An 18,824-nucleotide genomic window follows, 5' to 3' on the forward strand; every position below is an offset into this window, starting at 1 on the left:
CTACTTCTATATTCCACTTTCACTTTTTTCCTATTTCTTTTTTGGTGTTATTAGCTTACTACCATCAAGTGAAGTAATTAGGGGCTTGTAAGTTAGAAACCATTTTCATTTAAAAACTTTTAAATGCATATTTTTCTCAAGTAGAATGGGTCTGGCAAGGTTGCTATGCCTTGTATATTCAAACTGACAGCTGTGATTCCAATAAAATTGATATATGTTTCCTTCCTTCTAAGGCAATGACAAACGCTAAAATAAACTCGCTGTTCTAAAGGGAGAAATGATTCGACAATGCCCTTGTACGAGTTGTTGCTGAAAAGATCTGTATTTCAAAAACAACAGCAGTGATATTTACTGTTTTCTGGGATAAAATGCTTAGGTATTTATTGTAGTTGCCATCTTTATGTGAGGAAGAAAAGAGCTCTTCTCTGATGTACATTCAGTACTGCTAAAATGCTGTAGAAGGGATTTGAAGTGTTCCCTTCAGCTAAAAGGGACCTGAAAGATGGGAGGGCCTCATCTTGGAGATGGGGTAGAAGGGAGGTGGGATCGGGTGGGATGGAGAAAAGCCTCAGCTGAAGACCTGGCTTTGCAAAGGCAAAACAGAGTATGCTGGGTACAGAAACTGGAGTTGGCTGAGTGTGGCAGGAGATGTAATGCAGGCCTCTTTGGGTGCTGGCACTGTGTCTGTCTACTGAGTCTTTGATGCTATCAGCGCTGCCCAGCCCCACACCTTCCATGTCCATCTACGGTTCCACTACTGCACAAAACCCTCCCTTTTTTGACTGATTGTATACTACTGGTACCAAATCGGAAAGATTTCTCCTCTCAGCGTGTCTTCCTCGTCACCCCTCCTGACAGTGCCTTAACTAAGACTCTCCTTATTTTCACCCAACCGTGTTCTGATCACCCATCTGCCTGCTCTTGTCACGGGTGCCAGTTGTTAATCTGAGTCAGTCACTTCCCCCGCCTATGAACATTTAAGGAGTGGATATTAACATGAGGGAACGGTGTAGACTAGTTTGAAAGGCATGCGGATCCACACATCCAAATTCTCTAGTTTAAAGGCAAGGTCTAGATATGTTTCTTTTGAAATAAAATGCACTTTGCAAAGCCCCTCTCTTCACTTCAGTATTTATTACATTGCATTGTTTTTGTTTTTGTTTTCGGTGTTTATAACCACTAGCTGACTATATACTTGAGGAAGCGGATACTTTGGTATTTATCTTTGGGTGCTGGCACTGTGTCTGTCTATTGAGTATCAGATGTCCCGGAGGTGCTCACTGAATGCCAGCAGTCAGGAAGGAAGGGAATGAGAAGGAGAGAAGGGAAGAAGTAGGGAAGAAAGGGAAGGAGGAAGGGAAAAGTGGAGAGAAGGGAGAGAGGGAAGAAAAAAAAAAAGCAAATGGATGTCATAATTAGAAGCTTACCATTTCACCAAGTACCTATATAAAACCATTTTTTACTCTATTATTTTTGAGTTGGCTCTATTCTAACTAAAGATAATGAACATTTGTATTAAACTGAAGAATTTTAAAACATTTTATTATAATGTGCATAAAATAATTATTTTGTTTTTGAAATAGCTTTCTAAAAAACTTGGAAACACTACATAGCCTGAACACTTTTAAAGGGATTCAAAGGAAGAACTTCCAAGAAATCAGCCATTCAGCAATGCCAGCTCATTAGACAGTCCTTTTCCCTGTTGGAATCCACTTGTGCCAACATATGGCGTCAATAACCCTCTCATTGAATATTTGTGATCTTATATGAAACTTTTCAGGAAAAGTGTTTATATTTTTAAACTCACAAGCAACTAATACTTTTTGCTTGTGGCGGAAAAATAAACATCTTATATCTTATTTTTTCTAAGGAACTATGTTTGGGGATATAGTCATTCACATTCATGACGTTTTTATTGTGTCCTTAATTTTCCAAGCCTAAGTACAAAGGTGGTAATAAAATGCTAATCCAAATTATAATAGTTTGCATTTATATAGAATTTCAGGGATAGCAAAGTGCTATAACATATACTCACATTTACTATAATTTAGGTCCTTGCTGTCAAAGATAGTCATTGAATCTCAGTTTCTTACCCAAGTCCTCCTAAGACCATTATGATGTACTCAAGGTTCCCACCATCTTATTCACTCTCCCTTCCTAGGCAGCTGCCAACCACATTGTCAGTTGTCACTGCTACCTTTCCAAAACACAGATCTGATGGTGCAGATGGAGTAGGGCACTGCAGTAGAAATGGTTTTATACCAGACAGAGCTGAATTTGACTGCTGGCTCCGACACTTCCTAGGTTTATGATATTGTAAAAGTTAGCCTCCTGAGTTTTCTATCTGCAAAGTAGGGATAATAATATCTTGCTTGCAACATTGTTATAAGAAGTAGAGATGATAGATTTTGAAATCTAGTTTAGTGGCTTGCACCTATATATTAGGCACTCAGGAAATGGTGCCCGAACTATCTTTTTATTTGCAATTCCCCTGCATTAGAATATTCATGAAAGAACAAGGGATTTACAGATGGAGAAAGTACAATATGTCAGGCATTGCATGATACCCTGTTAATGCTGCCAGAACTAGAGAAACTTACAGTCTAACAATCCCAAAACACTGACATCCAGGCTTCAATAGGGATAAATAACAGAATGTTATGAAAGTACACAAGCAAGTCAACTGGTCTTAAGCTGTGACCTGAAGGATGGGAGGGCCTCATCTTGGAGATGGGGTAGAAGGGAGGTGGGATCGGGTGGGATGGAGAAAAGTCTCAGCTGAAGACCTGGCTTTGCAAAGGCAAAACAGAGTATGCTGGCTACAGAAACTGGAGTTGGCTGAGTGTGGCAGGAGATGTAATGCAGGCCTGTAGAGGGAAAGGTGTGAGGAAGAGACAGGGAACCGGAGAATGACCAGATGAGAAACTGGAGAGGTGAAGGGCAGTGAAAGCCACGTTAAGGAGTTTGGGCTTTGTCCTAAAGAGAGCAGAAAGATAATGAAAATGTCTAAGCAGGGAATGGACCCGATTACATGTGCTTTTTTAGAAGTAACATGTTATGACCTACTACAAGGACCTTCAGATCCAAGCATGGGCTTCTGGTGATTTGCAAGTTCTTGAAATTGGATACAGATTGTGTGTGTGTGTGTGTGTGTGTTTCTGGAGATAGCAACTGTAAATTTGACTCAAATGATTAAAGTACCACCAGAGCACTTCCTGTAGGATAAAGCCTTGACTCTTAGACTCTTTCACATTCTGGCTGAAACCTCTGTTTTCTGTTCCCTTCCACAAAGTTTAGAAGTAGCGCTTTTAACTTTTGGCCATTTCTAATACATCTCTGAGATTTCCTTCTAGTACAACTTCCTGAACTGCTCTGCTCTTCCCAGTCTGTCCCTCCTTCCCCAGCCCACCTTCTGCTCACAGAACTATCCTTCTCTCAAAGCCCGTATGAACTGTTTCTTCCTTCTTAAGGCATTATCTCATACTTTTTCCTTGTTATTCTCTAACACAAACTCAAATCACAGTCACAGAATTCTGAGGAGCCGACTAGAATGACAGATAGACAAAGAACCCACTATACTAGAAATAGAAAGTCCAGAGACTGACACATCCTTATGTGTGGAAATCAGATATGCAACAGAACTTGCCTTGTAAATCAGTGGAGAAATAATGGACTATTTTAAAAATGGTGCTAGAATAACTGGTCAGCTATAAAGGGAAAAGAATGGATCCTTACTTCACATCATTCTCAAAAGTAAATTCCAAATGAGTCAAGTCAAAACATTAAAACTTTTGGGAGGAAAAAAAATAGGAGGCCATCTGTACATATTAAAACTGAGAGATAAATTTGACTACTGTAAATGCCTTTTTATCAAAAGATACCATAAAAAGAATGGAAAGATGAGCCATATATTGAGAGAACTGGCAAAGAATCAGTATCCAGAATATGTGATGAACTCTTTCAAATGAATAAAACAAGAAAATATGTTCAGTTTTATTAGATATTAAGTAAAATGTTCTACCATGGTACGCACCACAGATTGGGAAAAAATTAAATTGTCTGACAATACCAAATTTTGGAAATAGTATGAAGAAATAAGAATTCTTATCCTTGTTAGTGGGAATTTAAATTGTACAGCTACATTGGAAAAAATTTCTATTACTTAGTAAATTTGGGTGTATGCCTACCTCCTTGGAGAAACTTCTGTACATGTGCAGTAGCAGACATATATAAGAATATTCTTAGCAACATCGCTTATATTAGAAAAAAATGGAAAAAACCCAAAAGTCTGTCAACAGTAGAATATATAAGACAGTTGTGTTCTGTGAAGCACAAAGTGGTAAAAGTGAATAGATTATATAATGTTGATAACATATTATTGAACGAGAAGGCAAGTTGCAGAAGAAAGCATACAGTATTATTCCATTCATATAAACAGACAAATCTTAGCAATATATATTTTAGTATTAGTAGACCTGTGGTAAAGTATAAATAAAAGTGAGGGAATGAGTAAAATAAAATTCAAGAAATTGGTTGCCTCAAGATGGGTCAGGTAGGAACCAAAAGACATGACAGCNATGTTGATAACATATTATTGAACGAGAAGGCAAGTTGCAGAAGAAAGCATACAGTATTATTCCATTCATATAAACAGACAAATCTTAGCAATATATATTTTAGTATTAGTAGACCTGTGGTAAAGTATAAATAAAAGTGAGGGAATGAGTAAAATAAAATTCAAGAAATTGGTTGCCTCAAGATGGGTCAGGTAGGAACCAAAAGACATGACAGAGGGGCGCAAAGCAGCTTTGTTAAACTGGCTTGAGGAATATGGGTCTTTGTTTTATCATCATAATTTTAGAGGAACATACATATATATATACTCTTGTGTATTCACATTTCACAATAAAAAATTTAAAAAGACAAAACAATCATAATATGAGTGTAATGACCTACAAAAGACATGGTTCCTTAGCTTAAGGAGTTCCCAGTCTGGTTGTTTGATAATCTCTGCCCTTCTTCTTTCATAGACTAATGAGTTGTGAAGAACTTTTTCCTTTATCTTTGTTTCCTTTCTACATTCTGTTACCATTTTTCTCTCTTCTTAAATTGCATGCTTAACTCATTCATTTCAGCCTTCCATTTTTTCTAATGTAAACCTTTAAGGTGACAAATCACTCCCAATTACTCTAGCTATCTCCTGCCATTTTTAACATGCAGTATTTTATTATCGCTTACGTGTATTTCATAATTTCCAAAATGATTTCTCCTCTGACCCATGAGTTATTAAATTTAAATTTCTACAGAGCTTTTTAAAGTCATCTTTTGGTGAATAATTTATTACTTGCATTATGGTCCAAGAATTTGGTCTTTTTGTTGCAAGTTCTTAAGTTTATTAACACTTTATGTCGAGTATATGATTAATTGCAAATTTTTCATATGCACTTTTAAAATAAGTACTATCTATGGTTGAGTTCAGTATTCTCTATGTGTCCAGCAGGACAATCTAGTGGCCATCAATTATTCTATAGCTTTTCTTTTTGTCTATTTTGAATCAATTTTTGAGAGATATTTGTCAAAATACCCTGTTATGATGTTACCTCCTTGTAGATAAGTCAAATTTTTCTTTAAATGTTTTAAAGGTAATGATAGTGGGTGCATACAAGTTTAGATTTATATATTCCTGGTCAGCTAGTGTTTTTTTAACATATGGCCATTCTCTACTAATACATTTTGGTTTAAATCAGTATTGTTGTGTAAACTTTATTTTGGTAAATTTTGCCAATTTTATCATTTTCCCATCACATTTTCGGTGGATCACTAGTAATAAGATATAGCTTGATTATCTTTTATTTTTTTATTTTTATTTTTTAAGATTTTTTATTTTTATTTATTCGACAGACATAGAGACAGCCAGCGAGAGAGGGAACACAAGAAGGGGGAGTGGGAGAGGAAGAAGCAGGCTCATAGCAGAGGAGCCTGATGTGGGGCTCGATCCCATAACGCCGGGATCACGCCCTGAGCCAAAGGCAGACGCTTAACCGCTGTGCCACCCAGGCACCCCGATTATCTTTTATTTTAATCTGCCCTGATAGTTTTGTTTTTTAATTAGAGAAATTAATCCATACTTATTGATGACAACTCTTGGTGTATTTGCATAAATTTATTCCATGCTAGTCTTCATTTTTATCTATATTGCTTCTTTTAAGTATTTACTTATTTTTCATTATATTTATTAAAGATATATTTTTTCTTTTTGTTTTATTCCATTTATTTTGCTTCTACCCTGTAGGAAACTTTATACCTATTGCTATTTCTTTAGTTGTTACCCTAGAAATTAATCTAAAGTTAATCAGTATTTTACCCTCCTCGCAAACAGAGCAAACATCTGAGACTGTTTTATTTTATTTATTTTTAAGATTTGTTTATTTATTTGAGGAGGGGGCAGGGGGACGGCTAGTGGGAGGGGGAGAGAGAAACCCAAGCAGACTTCTCCCTGAATGCAGAGCACCACAAGACACTGGATCTCATGACCCTGAGATCATGACCCCGAGATCATGACTGGAGCTGAAACCCAGAATTGGAGGCTTAACCAAATGTGCCACCCAGGCACTCCAACTGAAACTGTCTTAATCTGACTGTCTTTTGCCTGATACATATGCCTTTGTTGTTCAGATTTTTAGTTCTACCTAGATTTATTGAGCTATTATTGATGTATAACATATGCAAATTTAAAGTATACGGTGTGATGATTAAATGAATGTATATATTGCAAAATAGTTACCACAATAAGGTAATAAGGTATCAGTAAGGTACAACATCTCCATCCTTTCACATAATTAGGATTTGTGTGTGTGTGTATGTATGGTAATAACATTTAAGATCTACCTTCTTTAAAACTTTCAAGTATATAATACAGTATTGATAATTATAGTCACCATGCTGTGCATTAGATCTCCAGGTCTTATTTATCTTATAGATGGGAATTTGTACCCTTTAACCAACATCTTCCCATTTCTTCCATCCCACAGTCCCTGACAACCACCATTCTACTATTTCTCTGAGTTCAACTTCTTTAGATTTTACATATAATTGAAATCATACAGTATTTTTTTGGTCTTTCTCTCTCTGACTTATTTCACCTAGCATAATGCCCTTGAGGTTCATCCGATTGTCATGAAAGGCAGGATTTCCTTCTTTATATGAGTGAATAACATTCCTTTGTATATAAATATATATACACCACACCTTTATTCACTCATCTGTTGATGGGCACTTAGGTTGTTTCTTATGTGTTATTACACTTATGTGTTATTATACCTACATGTTATTTTATATATACACACATATATATAAAATATATTATACTTTTGTGTTATTATAATATTATTCACAATAGTAAATAATGCTAACATGGCAGTGGAGATATCTCTTTGAAATAGGTGTTTTCATTTCCTTTGTGTATATACCCAGAAGTGGGGTCGCTGAATCATATGGTAGTTCTATTTTTAATTTCCTGAGGAACCTACATACTGTTTTGCATGGTGACTGCACCAGTTTACATTTCTACCAACAGTGCACAGGGTTCCCTTGTCTCCACAGTCTTAGCAACACGTGTTTCTTCTCTTTTTTGGTAATAGCCATTCTGACAGGTGTGAGGTGATGTCATTGTGGTTTTGATTTGCATTTCCTGATGATTAGTGATGTCGAGCATATTTTCATGTACCTGTTGAGCATTTGTGTGTCTTCTTTGGAAAAGTGTCTATTCAAGTCTTTTACCCTTTTTTTAATCAGGTTGAGTTTTGTTTTATTTTGTTTTATTTTACTATTGAGTTCTATCAGTTCCTTTTACATTTTGGATATTAACCCCTTATTAGATAAATGGTTTACAAATATTTTCTCATTCCACAGGTTACCTTTGTATTTTGCAGATCGTTTCTTTTGCTGTGCTTTTTAGTGTGATGTAGTCTCACTTATTTATTTTTGCTTTTGTTGTTTGTACTTTTGATGTCATGTCCCAAAAACTTTTGCCAAAACCAATGCAAAGAGCTTTTTACCTATGTTTGTTTTCTCTTAGTACTCCTACAATTTCATATCTTACATTTAAGTATTTAAGCCGCTTTGAATTAAGTTTTATTAGTCGTATAAGATACAACTTCATTCTTCTGCATGTGGCTGTCCAGTTTTCCCATCACTATTTATTGACTAGACTATCCTTTTGGCTTTTTGGCTCCATTGTCAAATATTCATTGAATGTATGTGAATGGGTTTATTTTTCGGTTCTCAGTTCTGTTCCATTGATCTATATGTCTATTTTTATGCCATTGTGAAACTGTTTTGACCTTTGATTTTTTTAATCCTGTAATTAGAAATTTTGCCATTATTTTATATAGCTAATGTTTATTTAGATTTAACCACATGTTTGTTTAATTTAAAAATTTTTTAATGCTATTACTTCTTGCAGCTCAACTGTGTCTGCTAGAGTCCTTTGCCTTCTTCCTTAAAGATGCCTTTTGAGGGGTGCCTGGGTGGCTCAATCACTTGAGCATCCTACTCTTGATTTTGGCTCAGGTCCTAATCTCAGGATCTTGAGGTGGAGGTCCGAGTCAGGCTCTGTGCTCAGTGGGGAATCTGCTTGAGATTGTCTCCCTTTCCCTCTCCCTGTGCCTGTCCCCCTGCTCATGTGCTCGCTCTCTCGCTTGCTCTCTCAAGTAAATAAATAAATCTTTTTTTAAAAAATGTATCTTTTGACAGTTGTTTTAGTGAAGGTGTCTTGGTAATAAACTCAGTTTGTCTTTATCTAAAAATGCTGTCATTTTGCCCTTTTCCTAAAAAAATAGCTGCAAATATTTTATTATTTACTCTTTGTACTTCAGTAATAACAACTAATGAGTCATTGTTTTAATTGTTAAATCTTCTGTCTTTCTCATTCTCAATCTTTAGAAGGTAATCTCTCCTTTGGTAATTTTNTCTTTAGAAGGTAATCTCTCCTTTGGTAATTTTTAAGATCTATCGCCGTTGATACTCTGCAAATTCATGTAAGTCTAGATGTAGGTTATTTTTCATTTAACTTACTTAGAATTTTTTGAGCTTCCTTCCTCAATCTGAAGATGACGGTCTCTCAACAATTTTGGAATTCCTCAGACACCTCATCCTCTTTTTCTCTAATAAATTTTACTTACATTTTAACAGTTCTTGCTGTATTCTTCATGTCATTTAACCAGTCTTTTCTATTTTCTATCCCCTTGTTAATTTCTTAACATCTAGTTCACTATTACTTTCTCCAGCAATGTTTATTATTCTGATCTGTGAGCTCTCTCTAATAATATCCTCTTCCATCGTCATGCTTTCAAATCACACTTTTATTTCTTTAAACATATTAAATACATATAAATTGCATTTTGTGTTTTATAATTCTAATATCTGCATTATTTTGAGGCAAGATTATTTGTTTTTCTGCATTATCTCATTCAGTTGATTATTTATTATATATTTAGTGATTTTTAAAAAAATGATACCATATTTGTTAGAACTTTATCTGTGGGAATTCATTGAGGTCTGACTTTCCTTCAGAGGACATTTGTATTTACTTTTACCAGACATTTGGAGGCAATAGTAATCTAGAACCACTTGTAATTCTGGATTGGGTTTTAGGGAGCCTTATGAATACTGGGAATTCCAGACCCTAACTCAGGGGAAGATGGACTGTGATTGGTAAGCCCCAGGAGGCTAATTTTCATTTTTCTTAATGTTTTTGTTTTTATTTCTTCCTTTCCTTTTTTTGTACTCTTTTTCTTTCCTTTCTTCCCTCCCTTCATTCCTTTCTTCCTCTTGGCCTTCCTTCTTTCCCTTCCGTTCCTTATTTGTTGCTTCTTTATCTTTCCTGTTTTTATTTCTTTCCCTCTTCTTTCTCTCTCCATTTTTCCTTCCTTCCTTCCTTCCTTCCTTCCTTCCTTCCTACCTACCTTCCTTCATTTCTTCCTTCCTTCCTTCCTTTCTTCTTTCTTTCTTTTCTTTCTTTCTCCTTCCCTCTTTCTTTCTTTTTCTTTTCTTTTCTTTCTTTCTTCTCATTTCACTCAGAGTCAAAACTGAGAAAGACAAGCACTCCCCACTGACCCTCTTTGAAAGACTCATTTTTTTCTAGTTCACTCACGGAGGATGTCACCCTTAGGAAAACCCAGTTCTAACTGGAGTGGCTTATAAGCCAATTTCCCACTCTGTTCAGACCCCAAGCAGTTTTCCATCCCTCTGTTTGAAAGCCTTCAGGCACCACCACAACCAACAGATATCACCAGAGCAGAAGTTAAATGTAGACCTACTCAACTGTCTGTATTAATATTTTCTTGTTATCTGGAATTGGAGGAATTTTGTACTTTATAGCCAGAGCTTAGTTATGCATTAAAGGAGTATGTGTGTAGCTTTGCTGTACTAAAATATTCTTCTTTGAATATTTAGTCCACCATACTTCTAAAAATAGAAATTGACAGAAGCATTTCATGTCTTTTTTTTTTTTAAGATTTATTTGTTTATTTTAAAGAGAGAAAGAGAGAGAGAATGCACAGATTGGGCGGCAGAGAGAGCACCACCCAGGCACCCCTCATTTTATGTCTTTAATTTCAATGGTGAACATGGACCATAGCATGTTATAGGTATTCACTAAATATATTCTAAATATATGTAAATGTAAATTCAGAGCATTCACTCCAAGATCAAAGTCTCCTCATGCTTTAAAACAAATCATTGCAGCTAGATTAAGTTACACATTCTTTGAGTTGGGAGTATCTTTAGATGCCATAGAAAGTTAAAACGTTATCCCTCTTTAGCCTTCATCTGCCTAACCTGTGCCGGCTCTTGGGTGATCCATTTTTTTCATCCCCCTTCCAGGTATACTTTCATGAATCTACCCCACCCCGCTATCATCAACATCATTTGGTGCAGATATCCTACTTCTGTGTTTACATAACAGCTGATATTTATCTTCACACAGTTCTATTTTTCACATTGTAATTAATTTATTGTGTAAATATTAAATTGTAAGCAATCTGAGCTCAGTTGCTGTGTCTTATTCATTTTGTGTCCCTTGCACTTAGCATAGTATCTCGTTTGTAGCAAATAGCAATTCATGGTTTTCCATGAATAAATGAATAATATATCTCTTAGAATATACATTTTTGGGTCTAAATATGTTTTATTTTCCTCACTCAGGACTTTATCTTTTGTGTCAGCTCCTTAGAAAATATCTAACCATTGCTTTCTGGAGTCAGTAATTTAAATTGCATACTCTTCTCAAACCAATTTCTGTCAGAGTTAAATTGCTTCCTTTTGCCCAAGAAAGAGAACACTTCAGTTCAAAAATATTTTAAGACTCAAACAGTTTTAATGTTTTTGAAATCTGAAATATCTTTAGCAAATGAAAGACAGGATAACCGTTACCATTAACAGTCTTACTCTAATTAGCTATTATATTTGCTGTTTTATACTATATGGAAGAATCAGAGCTAGTTCATAATCATTCTTTATTTCATTTTCATTCAAAGCTTGAATCTTGAAAGAATCATTAAAGTGCCTTCTAATTTCTTTGCCAATTTGTAGACATCATGACTCGTATTCAAAGTTCACTGCTTTGTTTATGAAATTCGGGTTCCACTGAGATTGTTTACCTATCTGAAGCTTCCATTCAGTTAAGTACCACTCTCAGCTGGAATTTATCGGAGTCCTCATTTTCCCTTGACTTATCTAAGTATACTTAGATATTTATGCAGCGTACACTATGTACAAGACATGGTGCTAGCCACTTTGGCATGTACAAAGGTGAAACAAGTGATATCAAGATGAATTAGACATGAATCCCACTTTCAGAGACTTCTTATCACCTAGAAAAATAAGATATAGGGGCGCCTGGGTGGGTCAGTTGGTTAAACGTCTGTCTTCGGCTCAAGTCATGATCCCAGGGTCCTGGGATGGAGCCCGGCATTGGGCTCTCTGCTCAGTGGGGGNTCACCTAGAAAAATAAGATATAGGGGCGCCTGGGTGGGTCAGTTGGTTAAACGTCTGTCTTCGGCTCAAGTCATGATCCCAGGGGCCTGGGATGGAGCCCGGCCTCGGGCTCTCTGCTCAGTGGGGGGCCTGCTTCTCCCTCTTCTTCTGCCTCTTTCTCCCTCTGCCTGCTGCTCCCCCTGCTTGTGCTATCACTCTCTGTCAAATAAAAAATAAAATCTTAAAAAAAAAAAAAAGAAATGGATTACTATATAGGGGTGCCTTTGTATCTGTGTATATAAATATTCGGAATGGCCAACAGTTGTTAGCTCTTACTATGTCCCAAACACAGTTTTGCACATGTACAAGTAATTAATTTCATTAATTCCAAGGCTACTGATTATAAGACATGTCATTATTGTACCACTAGGAAGATACACTCCTTAAAAATTATAACTTGCTCTTTTTTTTTTTGAAGATTTTGTTTATTTAGTGGGAGAGCGTGTGTGTGAACAGCGGGGGTGGGGGCAGAGGAGAGAGGATCTCAAGCAGACTCTGTGCTGAGCACAGAGCCTGACTCGGGGCTTGATCTCACAACCCTGAGATCATGACCTGAGCCGAAACCAAAAGTTGGACTCTTAACTGACTTGGCCACCCAGGAAGCCCCAAAATTATAATTTGCTCTTGATTATAAGATTCAGNGATCTCACAACCCTGAGATCATGACCTGAGCCGAAACCAAAAGTTGGACTCTTAACTGACTTGGCCACCCAGAGCCCCAAAATTATAATTTGCTCTTGATTATAAGATTCGATCCAAATATCAAAGATGTTAATATGTGAAAAAATGCAGTACTTAAAACTGATGAGATATAGTAACTCATTTAATCATCTCAACAACCATTCCAATTAGGCAATGTTATTTTTCCCATTTTTACAAATGAAGAAATTCGTGGAGTTCAGAGATGTTAGGTAATTTGCCCAAGATCACACAGCTAGAACTAGATGCATGGGAATTGAACCCACATCAGGATGATTCCAAATGCCATGCTCTTAGCCTCTATACCACAGGACTGTTAGATTCTCCATGTAATAAGATGTTCAGGAGTTTCTATACCTTTTGTTCCTGACATAGCTTCATTTAAACTTGGAGAAGAATTGGGGCACCTGGGTGGCTCCGTCAGTTAAGTGTCTGCCTTTGGCTCAGGTCATGATCCCAGGGTCCTGAGATTACGCCCTGTGTCAGGCTTTCTGCTCAGCAGGGAGTCTGTTTGTCCCTCTCTGTATGCCCTTTCTCCCAACTCACGTTCACACTCTCTCTCTGATAAATAAAATCTTTAAAAAATAAAATAAAATCGGAGAAGAATATAGGGATCTCTATTAATTCTTTTTCTTTAATTTCATTTTTTCCAAGTTTTTATTTGAATTCCAGTTAGTCAACATACAGTGTAAATTACTTTGAGGTATAGAATTTAGTGATTTATCACTTACATAAACACCCAGTGCTCATCATAACGAGTGCCTTCCTTAATAACCATCACCCATTTAACCCATCCCCCCTCCCAACTCCCTTCTAGTAGCCATTAGTTTGTTCTCTATGTTATGAGTCTCTTTCTCGTTTGCCCTTTCTCTTCCCCCCACCCCCAGCTATATTCATTATTTTTCTTTCTTAAATTCCACATGTGTGTGAAATCATATGGTATTTTTCTCTTTCTGACTGACTTATTTCACTTAGCATAATAGTCTCTAGCTCCATCCACATCATTTACAAATGGCAAGATTTCATTCTTTTTTGATGGCTGAGTAATATTCTCTTGTATATATATACTACATCTTCTTTATCCATTCATCAGTCAATGGATATTTGGGCTCTTTTCATAATTTGGCTATTGTTGATAATTCTGCTACAAACATTAGGTTGCATGTATCCCTTCAAATTAGTATTTTTGTATTATTTGGGTAAATAGTAGTGCAATTGCTGGATCCTAGAGTAGTTCTATTTTTAACTTTTTGAGGAACCTCCATACTGTTTTCCAGAGTGGCTGCACAGTTTGCATTCCCAGCAATGGTGCAGGAGGTTTCCCCTTTCTCCATGTCCTTGCCAACACCTGTTATATCCTGTGTTGTTAGTCATTCTGACTGCTGTGAGGTGATATCTCATTCTAGTTTTGATTTATATTTCCCTGATGTTGAGTAATGTTGATCAATTTTTCATGGGTCTGTTAGCCATCTGGCTATCTTCTTTGGAAAAATGTCTATTCACGTCTTCTGCCCATTTTTTGACTGGATCATTTAGTTTTGGGGTGTTGAGTTTTTTAAGTTCTTTGTATATTTTAGATACTAACCCTTTATCAGATATGTTACTCGCAAATATCTTCTCCCATTCTGAAGGTTGCTTTTTAGTTTTGTTGATTGTTTCCTTTGCTGTATAGGAAGCTTTTTATTTTGATAATCTCAATAGTTTATTTTTGCTTTTGTTTCCCTTTTCTCAGGAGACATATCTAGTAAGAAATTGCTATTGCCGATGTCAAAGAGGTTAATGCCTCTGTTCTCCTCTAGGATTTTAATGGTTTCCTTTCTCACATTTAGATCTTTAATCCATTTTGAATTTACTTTTGTGTATGGTGTAAGAAAGTTGTCTGGTTTCGTTTATTTGCACTTTGCTGTCCAGTTTTCACAACACCATTTGTTGAAGAGACTTTTTCCATTATAGAAAACCCAAAAGACACCACCAAAAAATCGGTAGAACTGATAGACAAATTCAGAAAAGTCACAGGATACAAAATCAATGTACATAAATCTGTTGCATTTCTATACACCAATCATGATGCAGCAGAAAGAGAAATCAAGGAATCTGTCCCATTTACAATTGTACCAAAACCATAAGATACCTAGGAATAAACCTAACCAAAGAGGTAAAACATCTCTACTCTGAAGATTGTAAAACACTGATGAAAGAAATTGAAGATGACACAAAGAAATGGAAAAACATTCTATATTCATGGATTGGAAAAACAGATATTGTTAAAATGTCTATACTACTCAAAGTTCTCTTTCCTAGGTTTTCTGTATAGCATGTTGAAATTCTAGCATTACATGAAGTATTGGAAATAATCGTTGTATGGAGCCAAAAATGCCTAACAAAAAGCAAGAAATTGTATATTTTATCTTAAGTAACAACCAGTACAATCTAGTTAGAAAGCTAACAAGTTAAGAAATAGCAACTATGTACTACATTGTTTTTGCCTACAAATAATGAATTACATGAAAGAACAAGCAGTAGTTAAATGTCCTGTGGGCCAATTGCATAGTCATGAATACCAGACGCTTTATCTGTGGAAATTCAGCAAAACAGAATTAGAAATGTCAAATAGAAAAGATCTCATTAAGATAATTCTTCCAGAAATGAATAAGAAATTCTGTCCAACTGTTCATATCTTGGGCAGTCAAAATAAGATGGACATAGCTAAAAAATCTAACATTGTTTCCTGGAATGTGGTACAGGAAACATGTACATCAAAATAATTAGATCACTAGAGTGCTTGATTAAAAATGCAGATTTTGACCCCCATCCCAGACCCACCTCATCAGTACTTCTTTGGGTCAAGTCCAAGAATCCACATTTTAAATAAGCACCTCCACTTAGCAATGATTAAAACCATGCTGGATTTGAGAACCATTGCTTTAAAACTTGACTCTTCCCCATGTAGTACTTTGGACTGATGGCAGAAATGAACCAATCACTAGTGATTTTTTTTTTTTTTACCAAATATCAAAAGTTAAATGTTTCATTTGTTAGATATTTGTGAAGCTGTGTGGAGGGACACAAAAGAAATGTGAGCCCATGTATTCAGTTGTATTGCAATTCTTGGATGTTATATAAACAATTGTTGGAGATGATTAAATGGAAGTAATACATGGTTGCAGAGAAAGAGATTGAGGTTATCCTTGCAGTTGTGGAAATAGAAAGGAAGGGACAACTCCAGAAAGTATTTGAAAGAAAAAAATTAGTAGAATCAGGGCAAATTTAACATTAATAGTAAACAGAAGGGGAAGAAATGGAATACCTTGCCTTTTGAATTTGGATAGCAGAGAATAGTGAGGCATGAACATGGAGATGTAATGTGAAGCATTCTGAAAAGAATTGAGAGTGTGAGTGTGGGAGGTGAGACTTTTGCAGCTGGCCCTTTTATTACCCCATTTATAAAGATGGTGAATTGAATTTTGTTACTAACTTTATGTACAAATGGATTTAACCAAATGGAGAACTAACTAATCATTATTTTCTTTTACAGCAATTGTTCAACTGTCAAGCTCTAAGAAAACTAAGTATTCCTGATAATGATCTTTCAAATCTGCCAACCACTATTGCTAGTTTAGTTAATCTTAAAGAACTCGACATCAGTAAAAATGGTAAGATTCTCATCTTATCTCTAAATAACTTGAATTTTTAATTGAAAATGTGCTTTGCTTTCTCTTAGCAAATGATATAACACTTTTTATTTGGTTTTATTATAACTCGAAGTTGATTTTCTTGAAAAATTAAACTATAAATCAAAGTGAAAATTTCTCTCCCCTCCACTTATTAACATCCCTGACTCACTCAGGACCTTTTTCCACTCTGTATTCAGATACTTGATTTAATCTTTTGTAGAACATTTTACTACCTTTACCTTTACATTGTTTATTTCCCTCATAATTAGAGTAAAATTTTTTCCAACGTGGTCAATAAGGCCTACCTGTTCACCCTCCTTGGAATTGAACTCCCAGTTTCCCTTCTCTGCTCCATTTTCCCCATAGCACTGACCATCTTCTCAGTATTGTAGAATTTACTTATTTCTTATGGTTATTGCCTATCTTTTCCTGCCTCAGAATGTAAATTCTGTTATTAGACAGGAGAGATTTTTCTGTTTTGGTCGCTGATATATCTCTCTGAATTGTCTTGAGCAGTGGCTGGAAAAGATAAATGCTCAGTAGTATTTGTTATATTTCTGGCCAAACTTATATGTGTGGTGATGTTGTTAAATGCCGATGCTAATGTTGATATTCTTGTTAATGACATTTTCCTTTAAATGTTTGTGGGAGTCTCCCGTGTCCTCAGATATTCATAAATCTTGATTTCCTTCCAAATGAATGTGCCTCCTCATTTTATTAGAATAAAGCAAGGATTAATCAAAAAGTTTTATGTCTAGGCTCTATGAGGATATAAAACATGACCCCTCCAGCATTAAGCAAGTTGGTTAAACTTTGTGTGTGTGTATGTGTGAGTGTGTGTGTGTGTGTGTGTTGCTTTGGTTTTTTCAAGCAATAAGTTTGGTGGCAGAGGAACAGGCATGAACAAAACAAGACCCTGTCCTCATGAAACTTACATTCTAGTGGATGCATTAGACATTAAACAAGTAATTATGGATGATTAAATAAACAATTAGAGTGAAGATACATTGAAGGTGAAGGGTACATATACTAGTGGAATAAATCCATTTGGTGTGGTTAAGGAAAGTTATCCTAAGAAATGATACCTAAGCCCAGACGGGACAAATAGAAGTTGTTATTCAATGGGTATAAAATTTCATTTATGCTGGATGAATACGTTACAGAGATCCATTTTACAACATGATGCCTATCATAACAATACAATATTGTGCAATTCAAAATTTGTTAAGAGGGCAAATTTCATGTTAAATGTTGTTATCACAAAAAGCAAATAGTAGGGGGACAGATGAAAACCCTAGGAGGTTCTGAATATATCTATTATCTTATTTGTGATGATGGTATCATTGGTTTTTGCATATGTCCAAAGTCATCAAATTTGTATACATTAAATACATGTAGTTCTTTGTGTATCAATTATACTTCAATACTATTTTATTATTAGGAAATAGTTCAATAAAGCCTATGATTTGAGGAATTCCATGAGGCACAGTAGCATCTGAATAAAAGAGAACATTTCATTTGAAGAAAACAATAGAGTGCCAACAGGGACACACACATCTTTCTACACCAACATAACTTACCACATAGAAGGTTTACAGAAAGACAGTTCTTAAAAGGACTATGTGTTGACTTAGAGAGAATGGCAACTAGATTTAGGCCCATTGAAAGATGACATTGTCTACCTTTATTCTTTTGAGAATAGATTTATAGGCCCCACATTTGTGTGGATAGATATTTCTGTACTTATATTGCTTATATACTTAAAAACATTCACATATCAAATTCTATTTTCAAATTACAATTCTGAGAGATATCATATGGCCAAAAATAACACATCTCTTGGTCTTCAGGCAGGTTTAGCTGAGTAGTCCGAGTAAATAAATATCTATTTTTTTCAGGAGGATTAGAAAAAAAAATCATCCCCAAATATAAACATGAGTCCTAAGAAACATTGTTATTTTATAATAATATCCTAGTGGCCCTCTTGCATCAAGAAATTTTTTTTACCAGGAAGTGAACTTCAAGTTACACTTATTTGATTCAGAAAGAAGTCTGTGAGCATCCTTAGAAGTCATTCTGAGTATTATTTAGGGAGTTTCTGCTGTGCTTATGATCTCTGTATTCTGGAAATATTTAAGCAAAAAGATGTGCTAGACAGGGTGAAGCAATCTGCAAAGTTAGTATAGTACAAAAGGTTTGACGAACATGATGTTATATCAGCCGTTGATAGAAGTTACACAAACAGTAAAAGATTTTGACATATCAGTCCTTTTACAAAATTATACCTAAAAAAGCTGTCCCTGAATTCTGTGGCGGAGACCTAGACAGTGACTTAACAAGCATAATACATCCTTTGGAAATCTGCCAAGGGAAGAAAGAGTAGATAGGAAAAAATAAATGCAGTGTCAGCATCAC

At 35.6% G+C, this 18,824-nt stretch overlaps 1 protein-coding gene across 9 annotated transcripts in view; it reads left to right on the plus strand.

Annotated features, from left to right (window-relative positions):
- LRRC7 (leucine rich repeat containing 7) overlaps positions 1-18,824 on the plus strand; it is a 555,497-nt gene that overhangs the window by 253,609 nt on the left and 283,064 nt on the right. For all 9 annotated transcript variants that reach the window (XM_034653683.1, XM_034653674.1, XM_034653676.1 and 6 more), the window contains one exon: positions 16,271-16,388. In XM_034653683.1, coding sequence (XP_034509574.1) covers positions 16,271-16,388 — 118 coding nt within the window. The remainder of the gene's footprint in view (positions 1-16,270; positions 16,389-18,824) is intronic.

This window comes from Ailuropoda melanoleuca, chromosome 2 (genome assembly GCF_002007445.2).
Source record: "Ailuropoda melanoleuca isolate Jingjing chromosome 2, ASM200744v2, whole genome shotgun sequence".
Taxonomy (NCBI): domain Eukaryota; kingdom Metazoa; phylum Chordata; class Mammalia; order Carnivora; family Ursidae; genus Ailuropoda; species Ailuropoda melanoleuca.